General features: G+C 61.0%; 1 protein-coding gene across 1 annotated transcript in view; it reads right to left on the bottom strand.

Moving 5' to 3' along the window:
* Positions 1-725: 725 nt before the first annotated feature.
* The window catches only part of RRP12 (ribosomal RNA processing 12 homolog), a 29,590-nt gene continuing 10,426 nt past the window's right edge, over positions 726-19,889 (bottom strand). Inside the window, exons 10-34 of the mRNA XM_055119400.1 lie at positions 18,923-19,014; positions 15,638-15,749; positions 15,118-15,215; positions 14,577-14,691; positions 13,003-13,145; positions 12,773-12,894; positions 12,043-12,107; positions 11,797-11,959; positions 11,327-11,481; positions 11,123-11,190; positions 10,922-11,015; positions 9,533-9,691; positions 9,373-9,453; positions 9,180-9,285; positions 8,995-9,102; positions 8,599-8,756; positions 7,695-7,786; positions 7,365-7,526; positions 7,082-7,254; positions 6,796-6,927; positions 5,668-5,717; positions 4,086-4,158; positions 2,913-2,980; positions 2,562-2,644; positions 726-1,176 (exon numbers count right to left, since the gene is read on the bottom strand). Of these exons, the coding sequence (XP_054975375.1) occupies positions 1,062-1,176; positions 2,562-2,644; positions 2,913-2,980; positions 4,086-4,158; positions 5,668-5,717; positions 6,796-6,927; positions 7,082-7,254; positions 7,365-7,526; positions 7,695-7,786; positions 8,599-8,756; positions 8,995-9,102; positions 9,180-9,285; positions 9,373-9,453; positions 9,533-9,691; positions 10,922-11,015; positions 11,123-11,190; positions 11,327-11,481; positions 11,797-11,959; positions 12,043-12,107; positions 12,773-12,894; positions 13,003-13,145; positions 14,577-14,691; positions 15,118-15,215; positions 15,638-15,749; positions 18,923-19,014 (2,787 nt within the window). The 3' untranslated portion in view covers positions 726-1,061. The remainder of the gene's footprint in view (positions 1,177-2,561; positions 2,645-2,912; positions 2,981-4,085; positions 4,159-5,667; positions 5,718-6,795; positions 6,928-7,081; positions 7,255-7,364; positions 7,527-7,694; positions 7,787-8,598; positions 8,757-8,994; positions 9,103-9,179; positions 9,286-9,372; positions 9,454-9,532; positions 9,692-10,921; positions 11,016-11,122; positions 11,191-11,326; positions 11,482-11,796; positions 11,960-12,042; positions 12,108-12,772; positions 12,895-13,002; positions 13,146-14,576; positions 14,692-15,117; positions 15,216-15,637; positions 15,750-18,922; positions 19,015-19,889) is intronic.

The raw sequence follows: 19,889 nt of genomic DNA, 5'->3' as shown, positions 1-19,889 counted from the left end.
TGCTGGCCCCGGCGTTAAGTGGGCTTCATGCTGGCGAATGCTCCCGCCCCTGCTGCCGCACGGAGCTCACGGCATCCTTCGGGGGAGGGGGGGCTCCCTGCAGAGCCGAGCGGGTGAGGCGCTCGCCGTGCCCTTCCCGATACTTCAGAACAGATGGCCTAACGGGGGGCAGGCGGGGAGACGGTGAGTTTCTGGCACTGCTCAGAGCCCAGGGTGGGCCAGGGCCGCGCTGCAGTGCCCTGAGCAGAGGCAGTGCTGGGACGGAACTCAGGGCCTTGGAACTGAGCCCCGTGAGCCCTGCGGCCCCGGGCAAGCGCCTCAGCCCGCTGCACTGTTGCTCCCGCCCCCCGGGCAGGTTCCACAACCGAGCGAGGGTGACCACAGAGCCGAATGTGGGAGTCCACAGGGTCAAGCTGCCGTTGCTAATGACCAGTCCTGGTTCTTGGCATTTCTGTTTGGTTTTAGTTCAGGGGCCACTCCTGGTACAGGTCAGGGCTTCTCTTGCCTTGGTGCTCAGGGATCACTCCTGGTGGGGGGCTCGGGGGCCGATATGTGGTGCCAAGGATCAAAACCTTGGCAAGGCAAGCGCCCGTCCTGGCATGCCATTTCTCTGGCTCTATTGGTGTTTTTGGGGGGGATCGCAATGATGCTTGGGGGGCCCAGCGGTGTGGACCTAACCCGGGACTCCCGTACACAAAGCAGGCGCTCCAGCCCCAAGCCACGGCTCCTGTTTGGAGGCGCAGGTTTATTCAGTCCGCACACGACAGCAGATCTCACACATCTGGACCACAGCCGCGGAGGGCAGGCGGCTCCCGGCAGCTGAGGCCGGAAGACAGTCTGGGTGGCCGCGGCCCTCGGGGCTGGGAGCAGAGTCCCCACACTCCCGTCTCCCGAGGGCTTCCCAACAATCCGGAGGCCACTCCAGGGCGGGTCCTCATCCCAGGCAGTCTCTGCTCCTCGTCCTGCGGGTGCCCCGAGCATCCGGGGCTGGTGCTGAGCAGTGCAGGGAAGAGGGGGGACCGTCGGCATGGGCCTCGGGGCAGCCGTGGGGACCCTGGGCCTCAGGGCCGGTGCTCCTTCCGGCGCTCCTTCCTGCGCAGCTTGTGGCCCACTTGGGACCCGCGCTGGGTGGCTCTCACCAGGCCCTTGAACTGGCCTTGCAGCTTCATCTTCTTCCTGCACAGGGGAAGCAGCGGGAGGCTTGCGCTGGCCGACGACAGGCCTCCCGCCTCTCAGGAAGTCAGAGTGGCAGGAGGACAGGCAGGGCGTGAGCGGGGCAGAACCCGCGCCGGCATGGATGGCTTCTTTTTGGCTCGGAGGCCACGTTCAGCACTGCTCAGGGACTACGCCTGGCCTCCGGGTCCCAGTTCCTGGAGCCATTAGAAAGTTGCTCTTGGCAGTGCTCGAGGGACCATGTGGCGCCAGGGCTGAGACCTGGCCTCCTGCACGGGAAGCACGTGCCGGAGCCTGCTGAGCTTTCGCTCAGGCCTTGCCACTGTGCTTACTTTGGGGCCACACCCGTCGGGGCGCAGGGGTATCCTGGCCCTGTGTGCAGGGACCCCTCTTGGTGGTGCCCAGATCTGTCAGTGGTGCCGGGAACTGAACTCGTGTCAGCTGATTTAAGAAGCACCCTAGGGGCTGGAGCGATAGCATAGTGGATAGGGCATTTGCCTTGCATGCGACCGACCCGGGTTCAATTCTCAGCATCCCATATGGTCCCCCAGCACTGCCAGGAGTAATTCCTGAGCACAGAGCCAGGAGTAACCCCTGGGCATTGCTGGGTGTAACCCAAAAGCAAAAAAAAAAAAGAAGCACCTTAACCCTGTACTACTTTCCCACCTCCACCCACCATCATGCCTGAAAAAGCAATGGGTGGAGGAGGGAGTGGCAGGGAGGCTGGAGCAATTATAGTCAAGCGGGCAGGGCATTTGCCTTGCACAAGGCCAACCCAAGTTCAATATCCCCAGCATCCCAGAAGTAATACCCGAGCACCGCCGAGAGTAACTCCGGAGCATTGCTGAGTGTGACACAAAAAGCAAAAAAAAAAAAAAGGAAGAAAAAGCAATGGGAGGGGAGGAGGGGCTGGGAAGAGGGATATTGACTCAGTGATATAAAAGGGTAGGATGCCTGCCTTGCACATGACTGAGCTGGGTTTAACCCCTGGCACCACATATGGTCCCTCGAGCACCACCAGGAGTGATCCCTGAGTGTAGAGCCAGAAGCCCTGAGCCCCTCTGGGTATGGCCCCCAAACAAACAAATAAAAAAGCAATTCAGAGGGCTGAGATGTGATTTAGAGATAGAGCACTTGCCCGCTATGTGTGAGGTTCTGGGTTTGACTGCCAGAACCAAAAAAATCTTACAAAAACACAGCTAAAGCCGATAGTACATATAGATAGGAACTAGGTGCAGATAGGTGATAAAATGCAAGAATAAAAAAACAAAACAGATAAAAAGTGAAAAGACACTGCAAGAGACTTGCAAACTGGAATGTCGGGAAGCCCCCCGCCCCTAACTCCCACCGGGGCTGCCCGGGCCATGCCTGCCACCGCGCACACTGACCTTCGGTTCAGCTTGGTTCTGTTGAGGGGGATGTAGGCATAGGGGTCCAGTCGGCCTTTCTTCTTTATGTCCCCCTTCGCCTTCTGCTCACCCAGAGAGAGAGTCAGGGGAGTGTGGGGTTCTCTCCCACCCCACCCCAAACTTCAAGGCCCCACACCTTCCTTTCCTTCATTCTTGGCTAAAATGGAGCCAAAGTGCTCCCGGGGACCCAGAAGGCCACCAGCAAGACCCAACTTTGGCTGTCAATGAGACCCAGGGTCGCCTTCCTCTGGCTGCTCCCGCCCGGCGCTGCAAAGTACCCAGCATGACGGGGCCCTCCCTCGGGGCTCCCATCCCTCGCAGGGGCCATACCTTGGCCTTGTACTCAGCTCCTGGTACTGCCTTCTTGGCCACAGGGCGATGGATGCCAGAGCCTCCAGCTAGTCAGACAGAGAGGGCGGGGGTCAGGCACACCAGGGTCACCTCCTGGGAGAGGCGACGGGCCTCGACCTTGGAGAGCTGGGACACACCTGAGGTTCCTGGGACAGGCCCCAACCCCCTATGATTTGTCAAGGGCTCTGGGAACCAAGAGGAAACACCCTAAACTCTCCAAACACAGCCTGGGAGAAACGCTTGGCCCTGGAGCGCTCTTCACCCCATCTCTGACTCTCCTGATTCTTGCTCTGCAGGCCCATGGCTTGCTGAGGGCCTCCTGACCCTCAGCTGTGAAACAGGCACCCCTGGCTGACCCCCGTGAGCTTCACGGCAGCCCCAGGACCCCGAGGCAGCTTTCTCTGAGTGCGAGGAAAGTCGAGTGGAAGCCGGGTTTTTTCCTGGGGGTGGTGGGGAGGATGGGAGGTTTGGGCCACACCCATCAGTGCTCAGGGCTTATTCCTGGCTCCTACTCAGGCATCACAGGGGCTGGGGGGGGCCTCCCTCGGTGCTGGGCGCTAGGCAAGTGCCTTCCCCGCAGTACTATCTCTCTGGCCCTGAAACTGTTTTTTATAGGTGAGAAACTAGCTCGGAGGACAGCACGGCCGGGCCAAGAGAGGTAGTGGCCCTGACCTCAGCTATCTCGTGGTACCAGTGGTTCCTGCACCACCAGCCGGGGCGGAGGCAGCCAGCTGAGCCCCACAGCCAGGAAGGAGCCCCGAGCTCTCCAGCCACACAGCTGGGGCTCTGTGGCGAGGGACTGAGGGGTGCCCAGGGGGAAGGAGGGCAGTGGCCTCGCGGGCTGTGCTGAGGGCAGTCGTTCTGGGGAGACGACTGGTCTGGGGTGCAGACAAACATGTAGGGGAGCCCCCCGGGCAGGCCCTCCACCTGCCACCCCCAGGACACGCCGAGGAGGCCGTCTCAGATGCTGGGCTGGGTGGGGAGAACCGAGGCCCAGGGGCTCTGCAGGAGAGTGGAGGCTTCGGGCCACGCTGACCCTCCAGCTCTCCTTTGTCCCACCCTCTTGGCCTGTCCCTGGGGACCCATCGGCCCCTCTTTGCTGGTGCTGACTGCCACAGGCCCTGCCACTGAGAGGTGGCGTGGACACCTCACCTTGGTACTGAGGGGGCACCTCCAGGTCCTCGTCGTCGGCCTCCTTCTGGCGCGGACGCTTGGGGTGTTTCTTCTATAGGGGATGAGCAGAGACGTGGGCGAGGGGACGTGGCCAGCCTCCCAGTGAGAGGAAGGAGGGGCGTGACCCCTGCTAGGGCGGCAAGACAGGCCTCGGCCAAGCACCTGACCGCTGCCCAGGGGAGGAGACGTGGGCGGGCACCTGCAAGGCTGGTGGGGTGAGTCCCTTGACCACCCCCCAATGCGGCCCCAACCAGGACCGAGCACCTGACCTCAGCTTGGCCCCTCCGGATGGGGGTCCCAGCTCTCTGCAGACTTCCCCGGGCTGCTCGCCTCCCACCAACGCCGTTCCCTGCTCTGACTATATCGAGGGTCAGGCCCTGGGGTCAGCCCGTGTACCAAGGACCCCTGCCAGGCAAGAGCCCCACACCCTCCCCATGGGCACGGCCACACCCAGAAGAGTCCACATGCCCGGGCAGATGCCCCGAGCGCAGCCAGGCGGAGCCCGGGGCTCCCCCACGGGGTACCACCACCGCACCCAGGGTCTTTGCACACCGAGTCCTCACTGCTCGGGCCCAGCCCCATTTCCGGGGCTGCCCACCCAAGGTCAGCTCCTGCTCTGGCTGCTGGCAGCAGGCTGAACCCCACGCCTAAGCACTCCAGCCCCTGACCCCACCTGACCCCAGGAGGAGCCTGCGGGGCTGGCTCCCGCGCGCACCCGAGCCCAGTGAGCTGCATTTCCTGAGGATCCTTGGACCCCTCTGCCCTCTGACTGCGTGGGGGCCCCATGGGGAAAGTGGCCCAGGGCGGGGACAGTCCCACCTGCAGTGAAGAGGCGGTCTCCAGGCCCTGTCCCGGGACACTGCTCCCCAGTCACAGCCACAGCTGGACCCCGGGACGCACACAGAGAGGGGAGGCTCTGCTCCCCGCCCAGGCGGGCTGGCCAGCCTGGACACCGAACCCCTGTGCTGTGTACAGTTCCCCTCTGAGTGTTGGGGAGCAGGGCAGGGGTGCATGTGTGTATGTCTGTGTGTGTGTCCCCCCCCGGCCCTCGGAACGTGAGGAGGGCAGGGTGCGTGTCTGTCTTGTCTGTGTGTCCGTGTCCGTGTGTGTGTGTGTAGGGCAGGGCGTGTGTCTGTGTGTCCATGTGTCCGTGTGTCGTGTGTGTGTGTGTGTGTGTGTGTGTGTGTGTGTGTGTGTGTATGGAGAGCAGGGTGCAGAGAGAGCAGGTGTATCTGTGTGTCCGTGAGTGTGTGTGTGTGTGTGTGCGCGTGCCCGTGTGTGTGTGTGTGTGTGTGTGTGTGTGTGTGTGTGTGTATGGAGAGCAGGGTGCAGAGAGAGCAGGTGTATCTGTGTGTCCGTGAGTGTGTGTGTGTGTGTGTGCGCGTGCCCGTGTGTGTGTGTGTGTGTGTGTGTGTGTGTGTGTGTGTGTGTGTGTGTGTGTGTGTGGCAGGATGTGTGCATTCTGCGTGTCTCATGAGAGATGAATGTGCGTGTGCATGCGAGTGGGGAAGGTCTGCCGTAGCAGCTGAGGCCTGGCCCTCACATAGCAAGAATGACTCACATTCCTGACGCCCATGTCCGCCATCAGCTCCGCCATCTCTTCGTCCTCCCCTAGAGTGAAAAGGGAGAGAGGCCCGTGAGCACCCAAGAGGCCCTGATTTTGCAGAGCCCACACCCAGAGGGGCTCAGAGTCATTCCTGGCTATGCTCAGGGGACTGTGAATGTGCTGCTGGGAGTGGAACAGGGTGGGCCGCATGCCAGACAAGTACCGCAACCCCTACTCCATCTCTCTGGTCCCTAACTCCTTGCTTGGGAGGAGGGGCTTGGGCCACGCTCAGGTCTGCTCAGGATTATTTCCTCTTGGTCCAGTGCTTAGGGGTGACTCCTAGCAGTGCTCAGGGAGCCATGCGGTGCTGGGATTGAACCTGGGCCTCCCTTACGCAAAGCATGCACTCAGCACACAGAGCTACCGGTCCAGCCCAGCATATCTATTTTAAATACCTATAAACCCAGGGTCAGGGAAACATTTCTTGGGCAAAAGGGGTCGTGAGCGGGAAATGTCAGCGCCAAGCTCTAAGATGCAGAGCAGTGGGAGGAGGAAGGAGCACTTAAGACACCCTGCAAAGCTCAGAGGAAGGTTCCTGGCATGGCAGAAAAGCTCTGGTGTTTCCCCCCCGCCTTTCGCTGAGCTTCTAGTATCTGCTAAGTTTGTACAGTAAAAAGAAAAAGAGAAGGCGCAAGGGAGAGAGCTCACAGGGCTGGAGCAAGCATGTGGTCGGCTGCGGGAGGCTGGGGACCAAATCCCAGGGATCCCTGACACTGCACGGTCCCCCAAGCACTCCTGGGAGCCACAACCTGGTTCAGAGCCTGAATTAGCCACGGCACAACCCTGGGTATTGCCCAAAAACCAAAAGGAAGAGAAAAAACGGGGGTAAGAGAATAAGGACCAGCAGCAAATGTCACACGAGGTAAGAGGAAGCAGCACGCTTAGAAAGTTTAGTATGTGCACCGCCTGTCGCTGGTTGCAACAGATGATTTCTTAAATGTGGTCAACACGGTTTGAGGAAGTTTCACAAATGCGCCTTCTAGCTGCTTGGACCATTTCCCAACTGGTGGCCCCTGAGTGGACTCAGGAGGGCCTGGCTGTGAACAGACCTACAGACACTGTGTCCCCGAGCGGGGGGCCCACCTTTCATGTCCTCCTCCTCTTCCACCTTGCTGGCGCTCTCCTCCTCCTCCTCCTCCCGGATGATCAGCCGGCCGTCGGCGCTCACCTTGAAGCCGTGGTCCTTCTTGCCTCGGCCCAGCCCAGGCTTCGTGGCTGGGGCAACAGGAGGAGGGGAGGGCAGTGAAACGCCAGTCCCAGTCTCCTGGCCGCATTACCGTGCTGGGCAGTGCCCACTGGCACCCCCAGCCTGCACCGCCGCCTCACAAGGCAGGTCTGTTTCCTTTTGGGGCGGCTATTCCCTGCTTACCTAGGACTCGCTGGGCCACCTTGGGGTCCAGGAAGTTGAGGGGCTCGTCGCCACCCCCTTCCTTCAGCCACGCCCGGCTCCTCTGGCGGGCCAGCTTCCGCTGCTCCCTGCCCTGACTCCTGTCCTCCTCCTCAGTGTCCTCCTCCTCCGAGTCGGCCAGGATCTCCTCGATGCTGTGACGGAGAAGGCTGAGCTGGGGCGTGCCCGGAGGGGCAGGGACAGGGGCAGCTGCAGGCTGGGGGGGTCAGGGGGGCAGGATGCCTGGATCCCGCCCAGGCCTCACCTGTCGCCTCTACCCGGGGCCGGCTCCTCCTCGTCCTCCTCCTCCTCGTCCAGGGCGGCCTGGTTCAGAGCGCGGTGCCTCTTGGCCCGGGCCTCGGCTTTCCGGATGTTCACTAGCACCTTGTGGTACTCCACAGGCAGCAGCCCCCTCACCAGCTCAAACCTGAGGGGTGTACGGGAGGGGCTGGCAAGGCAAAGCACCCAGGGGCAGGGGCCTCCAGGCCACGGGGTCGGCTGCTGGACCCAGCCCCTCCTCTGCAGCTCCGGGAGGGTCAGAAACCCCCCCACGTGTCCCCCCACCCGGTCCCCCGAACTCCCCGGCTGTACAGACCCAAACTTCCGGATGAACTTGGTGAACAGGTTCCGGAGCTTCATGCGGAAGTGTCGCCTCATGTCATCGGAGAGGTTCCCGATGGCGTCCATCTGCCAGCAGGGCACGGGGGTGGCGGGGCAGGTTAGGTGCAGGGGCAGGGCACAGGATCTAGGCGAGGCTGTCGGGGCGTGGGCACTCCTGCCCCGTCCTTCACTGCCACCAGGGCGGCACGGAGGGCTCCTCCTCCACCCTCGCCCTACCAGGCCTCCGTGGTGGAGCTGCCCACATCTTCCCCCTGGCCACTGACGCCCCGAGTGGGCAGCCCCACCCCTGGGGGCACTGGGGTGGTCCAGGAGGTGGCAGCAGCCTCTGGTGCAATGGGGAGGTGCTTTCTGCTTATTGGGGGGGAGGGCAGAGAGCACCGCAGGCTGGAGAATACAGAAGGGGACCCCGGCACTGAGCACCACCAGCTGTGGTCCAGAAGCTTCTTAAAGCAGGTGGATTTTCAGGGGCTGAGTAACTTTCTCTCAGAAACGGGAGGTGGCGGGCCAAAGTTTGGGAGGCTCTGCCCTCACCCCTCCCTATGACATAGTCCCGGACCACATACAGCTAGACGCAACAGCATCTGACGCTTCCTACACGAGACCTCACGGCGCCCTTAGGAGACGTCTTCCCCGAAACACACACGAGGAGAGGCTGCCGGGGGAGCCCAGGCCTGAGCCCTGAGCGCTGCTGCTCTCTGGCCCTCCGGAAGCCTCCTTCCCTCCCTCTGCCATGGGACTGCTCCTGCCCACTGGCCTGTGTCCTGCGGAGCCCTGCGCCTTGGGGAGGAGCTGCAGGGGAGAAGGCTGGCGAGAGGTGTGACCAGGGGGCTCCACATGTCCCCATAGAGATGCCGTGGCTGCAGGGACAGGGCACTCACCACCAGCTGCACGTGCTTGGCCAGGTGTGTGACATCCATGGTCACGGCGGCCACCTTGATGAAGCCCAGCGCCGACTTGACCACGTCGCGGGTGCGCGAGGCCAGGAGCAGACACACGTTCTGTAGCAGCTGCTCCACCGTGTCGGTGCCCATCAGGCCTGGGGCGGAGAGAGGGGCAGTGTCAGAGCCCCCGGAATCCCAAGGACGAATCCCTGGAGGGCCCCGTGAGCCCGGGACGGTCTCGGCTCCCTCTGGGAGGCGGGGCTGCTCTCCCTGACCCAGAGCCGAGAGTCACAGGACGGCTCCAGGCGGGGCCCTTCCTCCCGGGGCCGGCTCCATCCCGGGGGCCGCTCCATCCAGACTCTCAGCCTTTCCCATCCAGGGCACTCTCCTCACCTTTAAACTCGAAGAGGAGGTGGGTGAGGGCCAGGATGCTGCAGCTGACCATGGTCACGGCGCCCACGAGGCCGGGGTAGATCAGGACCAGGTAGCGCTGCAGCGCCTCTGAAGGCAGAGTCCGGGTGTCATGGGGAAGCCCCGGGAGCAGCACCCCACCCCGGCCCGCAGGGTCCCCGACTCACCCTCCTGGCTCTGGCCAAAGCGCAGGAACGCTCGGCCCATCTCCAGCAGCAGGGCGAAGGCGTTCTTGCGTGCGCCCACCGACACCTCCTTGGTGCACAGGATCACCTGCCCAGGTGGCCCTGTGAGCTGGGGGTGCCCACCAGCCCCCACACGTCCCCGAAACCCTGACCGCGCCCACCCTGCACACCTCACCTCCGGGACGAGAGCGGCGATGAAGTCCTCGTGCTCGGCCGAGAGCTTCCTCACGATGTGGATGAGGCACTTCAAACGGGGCTGTGGGGGACGACGGTCAGGCCCTCCGTGCCACCCCACCCTACAACCCCCGAGGGTGCCCCGCCGCCCAGGCCCTCACCCTCTTGGCGGGCGAGGAGGTGCTCCGCAGAGAGTCCAGCAGGGTCTTCTTCAGGTCGTCCAGGTGGCTCTGCACGAAGCGCGCCCCTGGGCCCTGCTCGCTGGCGCACACCTCCTCCAGCACGCGGTAGGCCTTCTTCTGCACCCCGTGGGCCTTGCTCTGGGGGGCACGGGAGACAGAACAGGCTGGGGAACAGCACCTGCTGCCACATTCACTCACGGGCACACACACACTGACACAGTGACACACACACATACACACTCACACAGAGACACAGCGACACACACGTACACACTGACACGACACACGCACATGCTGACAGTGACACACACACACACTGACACAGTGACACGCTCTCACACACACAGAGACAGTGACACATGTACACGCTGACATGACACTCACACGCACACATTGACACAGTGACACACTCTCACACACAGACACAGTGACACACTCTCACATACACAGACACAGCGACACACACGTACACGCTGACATGACACTCACACGCACACACTGACAGTGACAGACTCTCACGCACACTGACACAGTAACACACACACACACTGACACAGTGACACACTCACACACAGAGACACAGCGGCACACATGTACATGCTGACACGACACTCACACCACATTGACAGTGACACACTCATATGCACACACAATGACAGTGATACACAAACAGATACAGCGACACACACACACTGACACAGCGACACAATCTCACAAGCACACACAGACACAACGACACACATGCACACATACTGACATAGCGACACACTCACATATGCACACATACTGACACAGCGACATACACCCACTGACATAGTGACACTCTCACACATACACACATACTGACACAAGGACACACTCACACACATACTGACAGAGACACACACATGCACACAGAGACACACTCTCACACACCCACTGACATATACACTCACACACACACACTGACAGCGACACACACATAGACACATTCATACACACCGAGAGACGCTCTCAGACATACACCCCCATTCATGCACACTCTCACATACTCACATTCATGCACACCCTCACACTCTACATTCACACACCGGCAGACACACTCATGCCAGCATCCCCCTAGCCCACCACACACACACTCAGAGGAGTGGCAGCCGTGGGACGAGGCCAGCACCACCCCTTGCCGTGTGAGGAAGCAGCTCCCCCGAGGAGGCCTGTGTGCTCTCCTGTCTCCTTGCCCGTTGTCACCAGCCCGCCACACACCTGCCCTGTGCTGCGGACCTGCCCTGGGCACAAGGGCGGCGTTGCCCGAGAAAGCACCATCCGGGCCTGAAGACAAGACGGACCCTCTCTCCCAGGGGCTCCCTCCTCTCGGGGGCAGGGGCTCACCTCCAGGTAGGGCCGGATGGTGGAGTACAGCTTGCTGATGGCAGCTTCATCAGCGTGAGGCGCCAACGCCACAACCAGGTCCAGGACAGACAACCTGCGAGGGAGAGGCCGGGAGGGCTGCAGGTGGCGGAAACCAGAGCGAGGAGGATGGGGCGCCGGGGAGCCCACGGAGCCATGGGAGCCGGCTGCACGGGCATCTACCTGGTGAAGTCGGAGCTGGCGGGGTCCAGCACCTTCGCGCTGGCCTTTTCCAGGAAGCCGTTCACCAGCTGGCGACCGAGTGGGGTGCGGGAGGGGTGCAGAAGAGAAGCAGAGAACAGTCTCAGGACACGGAGCCGTAGCCCCTTCTCCGACCGTCTCGCCCCACCCTGCAGGTGGCAGAGCCACGCTCCCGCTCACACCCACCTGGGGCTCCGTAATGGTGAGGTAGGTTCGGATGGTCTCCAGCACGGCCCGGCGGGGGGCCGGAGTGTCCTCAGCTGCCACGGGTTGCCCGTACAGGTTGAAGAGGATCGGCAGGAAATTCTTGGCAAAGTGACTCACTTCGGCTCGGTCGGCCTCTGGCAGGAGAGTCAAAGACTGGGCACCAAGGGCAGGCACTAACCCCCCCCCAGGGGCTTCTGAGGTCACCTGCCAGGAAGCTCGTGACAGGAGCCCAAACCCATGGGTCAGGGGATACCTGAGATGGAGGAGGACGAGGCCGGGGGCCAGAGCACTGGGCCCTGGGCCCAGCTGGAAACCCCACAGCCGCCAGCATGAGGGGAGGAAAGAGCCCAGGGAGAGCCTCAGGCCTCACGCCTCCGGCAGGGCAGAGAACAGGGTCCAGGGACTCAGGTCACCCTAGCATCTGCCCTGACCCCCGAGCCCCCACTTACCCGCCTCACAGCCCTTGGTGATAAGTGTGCGCAGGGCCTGGCACACGGTGACCCTGAGGTCCGGGCGCTCGTTGATGGCCATGCCCAGCGTCCGCGCCAGCCCTCGGAAGGAGGCGGCCACATCTGTGGGCCTCGTGCAGAAGCCGGGCAGGAGAGTCCAGACCTGGGGAGGGGCAGGGGAGAGGCCAGTGAGGCCCGGCCCCCAGAGGCGGCTCTGTCCTCCCAGGGCCCCCTGCCGGCCCCTACCTGCCACTGGAGCGTGTCGTAGATCTTGGACTCCACCGAGCTGCCCGCCTGGGCTAGGGCCATTGCTGGAGGGGATACGGGGACATAGTGAGCCTAAGAACTCCCTCTTTACCGACACCAAATGCCCAGTGACAAGGTCAAGAAGTGGGCAGCTCCCTTGCCCTGAAACCCAAACCCAACAGGGTCCATTCTCCCAGGTGAGTGACCCTCCAAGCGAACCAAGTGCGGTGGGCCCGAGTCTCCTCCCCAGCTCCCGAGCCACACGCACACTCAGCACACGACCAGGGTGGTCCCAGACCCTCAGGGCCCTTCGCCATCTAACCAGGGACGCACACTGAGCGGAGAACAAGGTAGCACATGGCTGCATTGCGGGCACTCCAGGATGACGGTCACCTTCCCCACCCACGTCACCCGACACGTGTCAGACGCAGACCCAGAGCTACAGACTATATCTGCCCGCCCACAGCCACCCGGCCGAGGAGGGCTGAGCCCAAAGCGGGTCTCACCATCCACTCAGACCCCTCCAATGCCACGCTGGGGGCCAGGACGGGGCCGCTCCATATGTTTAAACCGACGTGTCTCAACTACCCCCCGAGGGAGAGAGGGAGCCAGCATCAACCTGCTCTCGGGGTGTCCGGCCCCTCCGAGACCCCCCAACCCCAAGGCAGGAGTCCAAGCACTGGCCGGCGTCTGCTGGGCAGGGTTCATCTGCCGGAGGAGGTGGCCGCACCTTTGCTCTTCAGGGTGGTGGCCAGGGGCAAGAAGTAGGAGGTGAAGAAACCAAGCTGTGTCTCCTGGACGTGGTCCCGGATGACGGGCAGCAGCCAGCTCCTCGGGAAATCCAGAGTCTCCCTGGTGGGGGAGAGGGGAGGCTGTGAGGAAGGGAGACATCACCCCTGGCCCCCCACCCCATGAGCCCCTCGGGGACAGCCTCTGGGGCAAGTCACACCCGCCACTCACTCAGAGCCATCGATTTCCAAGGGCACCGCCTCCAACACCAGCTTGGGTCCCATGCTGGCCACGGCGGCCCCCACGGCCTGGTCCAGGGCTGCCGTGTGGGGGAAGTGCGGGGAGAGGCGCAGGTCACACAGGGACTGGAGGCACTGCGGCAAGGACAGGAGGGGGCGGGCGTCAAAGGGCCGGAGCAAAGGCTTTGCAGGAGGGAGCCCCAGGCTCCAAGCCCAAAGCCCTGGCGTGTCGGCGGGTGTGACTCCCTGCAGACCCCTGAGAGTGCTCGCTGGGCTGAGGGGAGAGCTCAATGGCAGAGCATGTGTCTGGCGTGTGTGAGGCCGAGTGGGATCCTCGGCTACGTGCCGCCCCCCCGTGCTGCTGGGTGTAGCCCTAGTGCCACTTAATCTAGTACCACAGGCCGAGTGCCACTGGGCCCGGCACTACTGGCACCAGAATCACCAAGGCAGAACCACCGGTTGCACCACCAGGCCCAGTCCCACAGGAGCACCCCTGTCCACCCACCAAGGGAAAAAGCATTAGCCGCCCGGGCCCCACGGCCGTGTGGGCTCACTCCACAGGCTCAGGAAAGCACCAGTCAGAGGTCTCAGCTGGCAGCAGACCGACCCACACACAGGCGGTCTCAGTGACCCAGTTTCCCAGGGCCGCAGGGAGTTCTCCACTCGCTACTAACGTGTGAAACACAGGAGAGTTTACAGGCCATTTCCAGGTGACCCTGGGAAGCAGGAAGTGCTGGCTGGGGCAGAGCTGTCTGTGAAGAGTGACTCTGGCCACCTCTTGACTTTCAGGTGACACTAGGAAACAGGAAACTGTAGCAGGGGTAGGGTCATCCTTGAACAGGAGTGACCGGGAGCCCCCACCTACTGGTGAGGGACCTGGGACCAAGGTGAGGGGCTGCAGAGCAGGCTGGCTGCTCAGAAGCGAGGCTACTTCAGACACGACTCACTCGGGACCCAACACGTAAAGGGTCAGAAATGAAAGGTGGGGGCCAAAGTGACAGCAGAGCGGGGAAGGCGCTTGCCTTGCATGCAGCTAACCTGGTGTGATCCCTCATACCCCATGTGGTCCCCTGAGCACTGCCAAAGTGAGTCCTGAACACAGAGCCCAGAGTCAGCATTGAGTACAACCTGGTGTGGCCCCAAAAGTGGGAGGCCGAGACGGGGCTGGAGCGATAGCACAGCTGGGTAGCGCCTTGCACACGGCCGACCCGGGTTCAAATCCCAGCATCCCATATGGTCCCCTGAGCAATGCCAGGGGTGATTCCTGAGTGCATGAGCCAGGAGTGACCCCTGTGCATTGCTGGGTGTGACCCAAAAAGCAAAAAAAAAAAAAAAGTGGGAGGCCGAGGAAGATTCACAACTGGGGCTCTCAGAGTTCCAAACCTGTCAGCTCCAGCCGAAAGCAGGGGGCAGATGGGGTGGGAGAGGAGAGGCCCCAGGCCCACCTAACTGAGCACCTGCTGGGCCACCTGCCATGGAGTCAGGGACAGAGACCACTGAGACCTGGGTGCCCCCAAGAAGTCACAGCCCAGGCCCCTCCTGGCCCGCCTGCAGCTCCCACCTCACCTTCCTCATCACAGGGTGGGCCTGCCTCCCGCACGCCTGGAAGAACACACACAGCAGCGACAACACGGAGCTCCAGGCTGCGTGGAACTTGTACGTCAGCCCCTCCTCCACAAACCTGCCAGGGAGTACAAGGTCAAGGTCAAGGTCAAGGTCATGTCTCTATGGGAAGACACTGACTGGTACCAGGAGCTAGAGCAAGGTCAAAGGAAGAACAGGTGCCCCTACTGCGCCTCAGACGAAAGGCTCTCCTGTGAGTTCAGTCTCAGAAAACACCTGGGATCCTGGCCACCAGACGAAACCTTCTGGGGCTGAAGAGAGAGTGCTAGCGCCCAACCCAGGTTCGATCCCCGGCATCCCATACGGTCCCCAGAGCACTGCCAGGAGTGATTCCTCAGTGCAGAGCCAGGAGGAACCCCTGAGCATTGCTGCATGTGGAAAACAAACAAACAAACAAACAAACCCCCACAAAATAAAAGATAAATCAAAGGAAACTTTCTATAAGAAACACGTCTCCCCTCCAGACGCAGTTGCTGGTTCTCACCTGAACATCTTGGCCACATACTGGGCAGGGCCCGTGGCGGAGGAGGTCACGGAGCCGATGTCGGCCATGTGAGGAGCCACGCATTCCCTCAGGAGCACCTGTGAGAAGAGGCACAGGGGTCTGGGCCCAGGCAGCCGCAACCACCACTGCTTCCAGGGTGACGGACTGCTTCCCGGGTGACAGCTTCTGAGGTGACGGACTGCTTCCCGGGTGATTACTTCTCAGGCTGACAGTTTCTGGAATGACCCACTTCTTCCCAAGGTGACAGACTGCTTTCCACCTGACTACTTCCCAGGGTGCCAGTTCCTCGGGTGACTGCTGCTTCCCACCTACTCTCCAGGGTGCCAGTTTCTGGGTGACCGACTGCTTCCCGAGGTGACCGACTGCTTCCCAAAGCTGCTAGGAAACCCAGCGCCGCCTGAGCCTCCTGGCCGAGCTCAGGACAACAAGGAGAGGACAACAAGGGAACCTCTGCGTGCCCCAATCATCCCCACAGAAGTGGGGGCCCGGGTGGCGGTACCTGGAGGCTCTGGGTGGCAGCTGTCACCACCTGTGAGTGGGGGGAGAGGAGGCAGCTCATCGCGGTTCCAAAGAAGCGAGGGAGGTGACCCAGGCCCAGGTCCCGCTGAATCCTGTCAAGACAAGAGGCTTCCGTGAGCCCGTCGTGCCCTGGACATAGGGGCCCAGGGCGACTGGGTCTGATGACAGTCAGGGGTTCAGTGGGGTCCCTCTGCTGAGTAATTTAACAAGGGCCGCGACTCACAACTACACATGCGGAAGGTTCAAGCTTCTGGATGTGAGAGGGAAAGTTGCTCCCTCATTGCACCTTCTCCCAGGGAAAGGCAAGGTTCCTCTCCCCTGCTCCAGAGAGGCTCACATGTAAACAGTAACCACTGACCACATGAGAACACAGGCCAAGCACCCGCGTGACATAAATTCATTTCAATTTTCCTTTATTTTTTGCTTTTTGGGTCACACCCGGCGATGCACAGGGGTTTCTCCTGGCTCTCCACTCAGGAATTACCCCTGGTGGTGCTCAGGGGACCATATGGGATGCTGGGAATCGAACCTGGGTCAGCCGCGTGCAAGGCAAACGCCCTACCTGCGGTGCTAACATTTTAATCTTCTGACAAAAGAAATTAAGTCCCATAACAAATCTCATTTTATTGAGGAAACTAAGGCAGGGGAGAAGCAGCTTCTCCCTCCACTGGTGGTAGCATTGGCCTTGCACACGGCAGACCCAGATTTGACCCAAATTTGATCCCCAGCACCCTCGCTGGTTCCCCAAGTCCCAGCAGGAATGATCTCTGAGCACAGAGTTAAGAGTGAGCCCTGAGAGTGAAGCCAGGAGTAAGTTTTGAGCACTGCTGGGGGTAGCCCCCAAAACAAACAACAGTAACAAAAATCAGTATAACCATCACTTTTGCTGATAGGTGGTTGAGTATTCTGTGTGAAACCCGACTAGTAACAATATTATAAACCACATGCCTAAAGGGAAAAAGAAATAAGGTGCCTGCCATAGAGGCAGACGGAGCGGGAGGAAGGCAACTAGGGACACGGGTGGAAGGAAGTGGACACTGGTGGACGACTCGGTGTTGAGATAATGTACGCCTGAAATGCAATCATGACTAACTCTGTAAATCACAGTGCCTCGATTTAAAAAAAAAAAAAGGAAGGAGGCAGAGGAATAAAAAAGCAGGTAGGGCATTTGCTTTGCACTTGGCCAACCCTGGTTCAATCTCCGGCATCCCATATGATCCCTTAAGCACCGCAGGTCTGAAGTAGCCCCTGAGCATTGCTGGGTGTGACCCAAAACCAAAAACAAGATTCATCCCTCGTGGGGCTGAAGAGGTAGTACAGCAGGCAGGCATCTATCTGCCGCGCATGTGGCTGACCCAGGTTTGCTCAGAGTGCCGTCAGGAGTGATCCTTGAATGAGGAGCCAGGAGCAAACCCTACGGACAGCCGGGTGTGACCCAAACCCTGTCTCCCCGCAAAGGCATCACCCAGCCCTTGCTACTCTGCACTTTGATTTACTCAGTCTGCCACACAGGTTGGTCCAGACTGACCCGCACACATCAAGTTTGGTTCTTCTAAGGGCTGCAGAGGAGTTCACCAGATCCCTCAGGGCCACCCCAAAAGGACATTCAGGCTATTCTAGGATCTGTTGGTTTTGGGGACACACCTGACTGCTCAGGGTTTACTCCTGGGTCTATGCTCAGGGATCATTCCTGGTGGGACTCGGGGACCATATGAGGTGCCAGGGCCTAAATACGGGTAGGCACATGCAAGGCAAGTGTCCTACCCCGGGAACTCTCACTCTGAGCCCCAGTTTTTTTTTTTCTTTTTGGGTCACACCCAGTGATGCTCAGGGGTTACTCCTGGCTTTGCACTCAGGAATTACTCCTGGCAGTGCTTGGGGTACCATATGGGATGCTGGGGATCGAACCCGGGTCGGCCGCGTGCAAGGCAAACGCCCTACCTGCTGTGCTATCGCTCCGGCCCCCCCAGTTTGTTTTAACTATCACTTATTTGTGTATTTTTTTTTTCTTTTTGGGTCACACCCGGTGATGCACAGGGGACCATATGGGATGCTGGGAATCGAACCTGGGTCAGCCACGTGCAAGGCAAATGCCCTACCCACTGTGCTATCACTCCAGCCCCTTAACTGTCACTTATACAACTACACCAAATGCAATGTGACATACCATGGCACAAGTGTGAGAACCCCCCTATAACTGAGAGTTACTTCATTTCGGGGGTGGGGAAGCCCAGCAATGCCAGAGGTGCTCTCCTGGTGCTGGGGTAGCAGGCAGTTCCAGGACCAAAGCCCTGACACCAGTGTGCGCTGTGACCTGCAGAGCCACCCCCACAGCCCAGACCTCAGACAGAATGAAAGCATGGGGCTACCCCGCCACCTTTGGGCCCCTGGCGGTGTGGGACAGGTCAAAGGATGAGAGTAAAGGGCGGGTAAAAGGCCTGCACACGGGGCTGGAGACCCAGCTCTGCTCCTTAGCAGCTGCGTGAGGAGCGACTCTCGGCGCTCCAGTCCTGGTGCATGAACTGGGCCCAGCCCATCTGCTGGGTCAATGGTGTCGTCAGGCAGGCGGCTCAGGTACAGGGGAGCACGGGATGAGGGGAAGTACAGGCCCTGCACCACGACACCGCAGGGTCCCCTCACTCCAGCAAAATGCAAATAACCGTAAATATAACCTGCAAACGGAATATGAAGTGGCTGATACAAAGTGGTCAAAGCACACTGAGTGCTACTCCTGACTCAGGGAAGGCTGTGGGGCTGTGGGCTGGGCAAGGAGAGCAAGAGTGGGTAGCTGTGGGGACAGGGAGGGCTGTGAGGACGAGGGGGGCTGAGGGCAGCAGATGAGGGGCTGTAAGGGCAGTTGGTGAGGGGCTGTGAGGGTAGGGGGTGGGGCTGTGAGGGCAGCAGGTGAGGGGCTGTGAGGGCAGCAGGTGAGGGGCTGTGAGGGCAGCAGGTGAGGGGCTGTGAGGGCAGCAGGGGCGGGGCTGTGAGGGCAGCAGGGGTGGGGCTGTGAGGGCAGCAGGGGTGGGGCTGTGAGGGCAGTGGACCCTGGAAAGCACATCTCTCCTCTGAGCAGAGTGACAGGTGGGCTCTCTGGCTGCTCCTCCCAGCTAGCTGGCAAACGCGTCCCGGAAAGGAAACCATCAGCCCGCTTGGACCAGGAGCTGGATGTGGCCAGGCCACGCACGCAGCCCTGGGGATGAGCCTCTGACCCACCGTCGGCTGCCGCCCTGAGGACCGCAGACCTGGGACCCTCCTCCATGCCTACCTGACCAGGTTGAGGTGGGCTTTCTCCATGACCTTGAGCCAGGCCAGCAGGGGCTGCAGGTCGTTCTCGCTGGGAACGTAGTCATACAAGGCCTAGGAGGGACGGCAAGTAGCAAGCGTGCTCAGCAGCAGCTCAGGGGACAGAACGCCGCCCTAGCCGCCAGCCTGTCCCGGGGACAGACCTGAGCCCCGAGGGTCCAGCCTGTCCTGGGGGCAGCCTGAGCCCCAAGGGTTCAGCCTGTCCCGGGCTGAGCAGGGGGCTGAGACCTGGCCCCTTTCTCCGCCCAGCTCACGGTGGCCCTTCCAGCTTGAGCTCCACGGGCTCTGGGTTTCACTGCCTTCGGGAGTGGAGCGGGTCGGGCATACTCCTCCGCCCTGGACCCTGTGGACATCTGGGACATCACTTGTGGCCACTCACTGCAGGAAGGCGGCACAGCCAGCGCCAAGTACCGGGGCCCGGTGTAGCCATGGTCCGGACAGTCCCCACCCTGCAGCAGAGCTTGACTCAGGACACAGGAACCCTGAGAGCCCAACAAGGGCCACAGACACCTTCTCTGAAAAACTTCAGGTCAAGGGGCTGGGAGCGCAAGTGACCTCGAAGGGTGGCCCTGTCCTCCTTCGGGGTACACTTCCCAGTGTGCTCAGCCTTTCCTCCCTCTCCGGAGAATCCACTCTCCCTAGAGTCATTTTCCTCCCTCAAGACTACTGTGCCGTAAAATAAGAAAGCCACCAACAGTCTCCTGAGCAGAGCCGGAATGAGCCCTGAGCACAACCAGGGGAGGAAGAAAGGAAGGAGAAAAAGGAGGGAGGGAAGGAAGGAAAGTAGGGGGCCAGGGAGTGGATCAGCAGGAGAGTGACAAAGAGGTGAGAAAAAAGAGGGAAGGAAGGAAGGGAGGGAGAAAGTAGATCAGGGAGTTGGGATGTGGCATGTTACACATGTGAGAAACCCTGGGTTCAAACCCCGGCAC

Source organism: Sorex araneus, chromosome 11, assembly GCF_027595985.1.
Source record: "Sorex araneus isolate mSorAra2 chromosome 11, mSorAra2.pri, whole genome shotgun sequence".
Lineage (NCBI taxonomy): Eukaryota > Metazoa > Chordata > Mammalia > Eulipotyphla > Soricidae > Sorex > Sorex araneus.
This window is presented reverse-complemented; position numbering and strand designations above follow the sequence as displayed.